At 33.9% G+C, this 3,477-nt stretch overlaps 1 protein-coding gene across 1 annotated transcript; it reads right to left on the reverse strand.

Moving 5' to 3' along the window:
* Positions 1–550: 550 nt before the first annotated feature.
* On the reverse strand, positions 551–2,929 carry LOC130996692 (peptidyl-prolyl cis-trans isomerase CYP18-2). The gene is made up of 5 exons (XM_057921990.1): positions 2,639–2,929; positions 2,430–2,491; positions 1,838–1,971; positions 1,287–1,371; positions 551–928 (listed from the first exon to the last, which is right to left on the reverse strand). The coding sequence occupies exons 1-5, from the start codon at positions 2,819–2,821 to the stop codon at positions 883–885; spliced, it is 510 nt and encodes a 169-aa protein (XP_057777973.1). The 5' UTR covers positions 2,822–2,929; the 3' UTR covers positions 551–882.
* Positions 2,930–3,477: the final 548 nt, after the last annotated feature.

Raw genomic sequence — 3,477 nt, forward strand, 5'->3', positions numbered from 1 at the left:
TGTACTGTGAATTGGAGAAATGAACAAACCATGTGATAGAAAATTTTCTCAAGTGAAAATTGATTAATTTTTGTGGACATCTCAAAATGATTATAAATGACTAGTATTTTTTATGGACGAAGGGAGTACAATTTATAAGAAAAAAAAGGAAAAAAAGTCATTGAATGTAATAAATCACAGCACACCGACAATAAGTGCTTGAAATGTATATTATCAAAAGTAGGCAGTTTTACCCATTAACACTTTAATTTATGCCTTTGCAACTATTTTGTCCTCTGTTGTGGTTTTTTATTTTTAACCTAAATATCCAATGTCACAAAAAGTTACTTAATTTAAATGAGCCATTTTTTCTTGGTAAATGTGAATAGTTAGGCAATGCCCACGAGAGGAAAACTGCAGCCTACATAGTGGTAGCAAAAACATAAACTAACCAACTTTACTGTAAACATGATAATGTATATGTTAGATTTTCCTCTATTATCATGATACCTCTTATTTTACAATCTCATTAACTGATGTAGCTTATATAGGTTGGATTATAATAAAGAAATTAAGAAATATCGATTCCATTCCCATCTGTATCAAAACATGAAGCCACACTAGTACTGCAGATCCTTCAAAACGTACAGTAAATGAGCAAATGGTTTGATCTGTTCACTAAATTCTCAGTACCTGCGCGACCCAGATTTACTCTGGTTATAATAAATAGGTTCTCAACTAGAGAGAGTTTCCAATGTGTGTGTCACAACAAACAGAAGGGCAAACTGGAAATTCAAGGCTTGAGAAAATAAAGTCCCTCGTGAAACTTATCTGGACTCAACAGTTAACTAGTCATGTAAGGATGTGAGCAGCTAATCCCTCGAAACTTGATGCAGTAAAGAGCTATTCCTTAACATTTGCGCGAAGTATCTTTACATCATGAATAGGCCTGCACTAACCAAGAACCACATCAGACCCAACACACAAATGATACAAATCAAAGGTCAGGTGAATGACTCGTGAATGGTACTAATGACACTATCATGAAGAAAGTACATGTTTTACACAACAAACTAGTCCATTGAATGGAGATAGAACATCATCTGGGGAATGGCACATCCCTAACAACTACATAGTGATGAAACTACGGCTTCATTGTTATTGACTGTCAAAAGACTAATGAATGAGAGGAATGTCTTATCTACTGCCAGGCCAAGCCAACCTACAGTTTTACATTCACGTATGCTACTGTTTCACCCAATATAGTTTAATGCACACAACAAAGAATAAAAACTCAATGAGCATACCGATCGGTGTTGTCAGTCTGAACGCTGCCAAGTCTCTTGATTATTTCCATTCCCTTACACACTCTTCCGAATATCGTATGTTTTCCTATAAAGACAGACACACTTGTCAAAACATGAAATAAAGGCATGCTAAAAGTTGTAAAATATAATTAATAATTGCATCTAAATCAAGATGACGAAGATCAAAACACCAAAGCAAAAACAACAGATGAATAACAATAGCATCCCACATTTTATCTCTTGATCACTCTGCTCCTTGCATAAAATTCCGGGGTTAACAAGGTACCTCAACAATAATTGAATTTACAAAATCAACTTTGAATTGGAAGCATGGAATTCATCAAGCTCCATACAGAATACAATAAATGGATCCAATAATCTCATTTGCAAGCAAATCCTAGTTTCATGATATCAACACATTGGTTCTAAATCAGAAGCATCAACATATCATATGTCAATTCTCGAACTTAATGACATCAAGGTTGGAAAAGCGATGTTGTTTATTGTAAAAATATTCTTCATATGCAAACTTTCTGGACTAATATAATTACCATCCAGAGAAGGTGCGGGAGCCAAAGTTATAAAAAATTGGCTTCCATTAGTATTTGGACCAGCATTTGCCATGGATAAGATACCGGCACCTGTGTGCTTCAACTCCCTGTGTATCTCGTCATCAAAGTGCTTGCTGCAAAAATAAAAGAAACTGAAGGATTAAACCAAAATTTTCTGACGAAGCATCATTCCACCTCATCCAAAACTGAGGTGTAATTCGTAAACAAAATATTTTTGGACAAATTCTGGTATAAGAGAATACAGACATAGCATAAATCCCAAAAAGAAATGGAGAAACCCTAGCATATAACATCTTCATTGGACATTTAGAAAATGATTAGCTAAATAACAACGACATACAGAAACAAAACAAAACCTAACCGATCCAAAATCCAGGGCAAAGAGTGAGTAAGCTCCAATCAGCATCTACACTAAGTACCTTCAACACACATACATGAAATTTATGAAAATAACATCTAAAATATCTCATATCCTATTTATCAAGAGAAAAACAAATCCTAAAGAAGTATACACAAGCAACTAGCAAATAGAGGTAAAAGCAGAGAGAGAGAGAGATGTGAAAGCACAAACCCATAGATGGATTCGCCACCCCTGCCAGTTCCGGTAGGGTCACCTCCTTGCACAATGAAATCCTTCAAACACCAGAAAATAAACATTAAAATTCGAATACAGAAAAGCACAAAACCGACTGCAAAATAAATAAATAAATAAATAATTCACAGAATCGACGAAGCTTTAACTAGAGCAAGAAAGAATAGGAATGTGGAGAGACGACGAACCTTAATGATTCTGTGGAATTTGACGTTGTTGTAGTAGCCTTTGCGAGCGAGCCTTATGAAATTCTCGCAGGTTCTAGGCGCATGGTGGTAGTACATCTCAACAGTAAAGGGGCCCATCGATGTCTCCAGAGTTACCTCCGGCGGCCCGCCGTCGGCAGCAGCCATCGCCTCTTTCGGCGCCATTATTCCTCTTCCACTGAGAGTGAGTGTGCTGAAAAAGGCGTTTTTCTCTAAATTATGGACCGGCTCGGGTTTTGTGATTCTATTTCTTAGATAAATATTTTTAAGGAAATTCTTATTTACATATATATATATATATGAAACACCAGTTTTTGTTCCCGCCAATTTTTCTCCTTCCTTCCACTACTGCATTTTTTCACATTTTCTCTCTCCTCTCTCTATCACACGTTTTTTCACTATTTTTTTCATACAATTTCTCTCTCTTCTACTCTCTCTTTCATACTTTAGTGATTTTCTTAAAAAAAATTAAAATTGATATATGGAAAGATATTCAATATGTATCTTAAATTAAAGATAATGACAAGATCTTTAATTTGGTATAAAAATCATAATATATGAATTTGAAACAAATAAGTTATTGTAATTAAAAAATTTATGGTAATTATTTTTCTCTCTCCTATTTCTTTTTCTCTATTCTTTTATATTTTTATCTCTTCCTTTTTTTGCACTATTATTATTGTTGTTATTAATATTATATCGAAATTGTTTTATTGTAATTTAATAATTGTTGTTATTATATTTTTTTTCTCTCTCCTCTATCTCTTTGCTACAAAATTTATCTCTTATTTTGATCTTTTGATAAAAAAATTAATTTAGAA

This window comes from Salvia miltiorrhiza, chromosome 8 (assembly GCF_028751815.1).
Source record: "Salvia miltiorrhiza cultivar Shanhuang (shh) chromosome 8, IMPLAD_Smil_shh, whole genome shotgun sequence".
Taxonomy (NCBI): Eukaryota; Viridiplantae; Streptophyta; class Magnoliopsida; order Lamiales; family Lamiaceae; genus Salvia; species Salvia miltiorrhiza.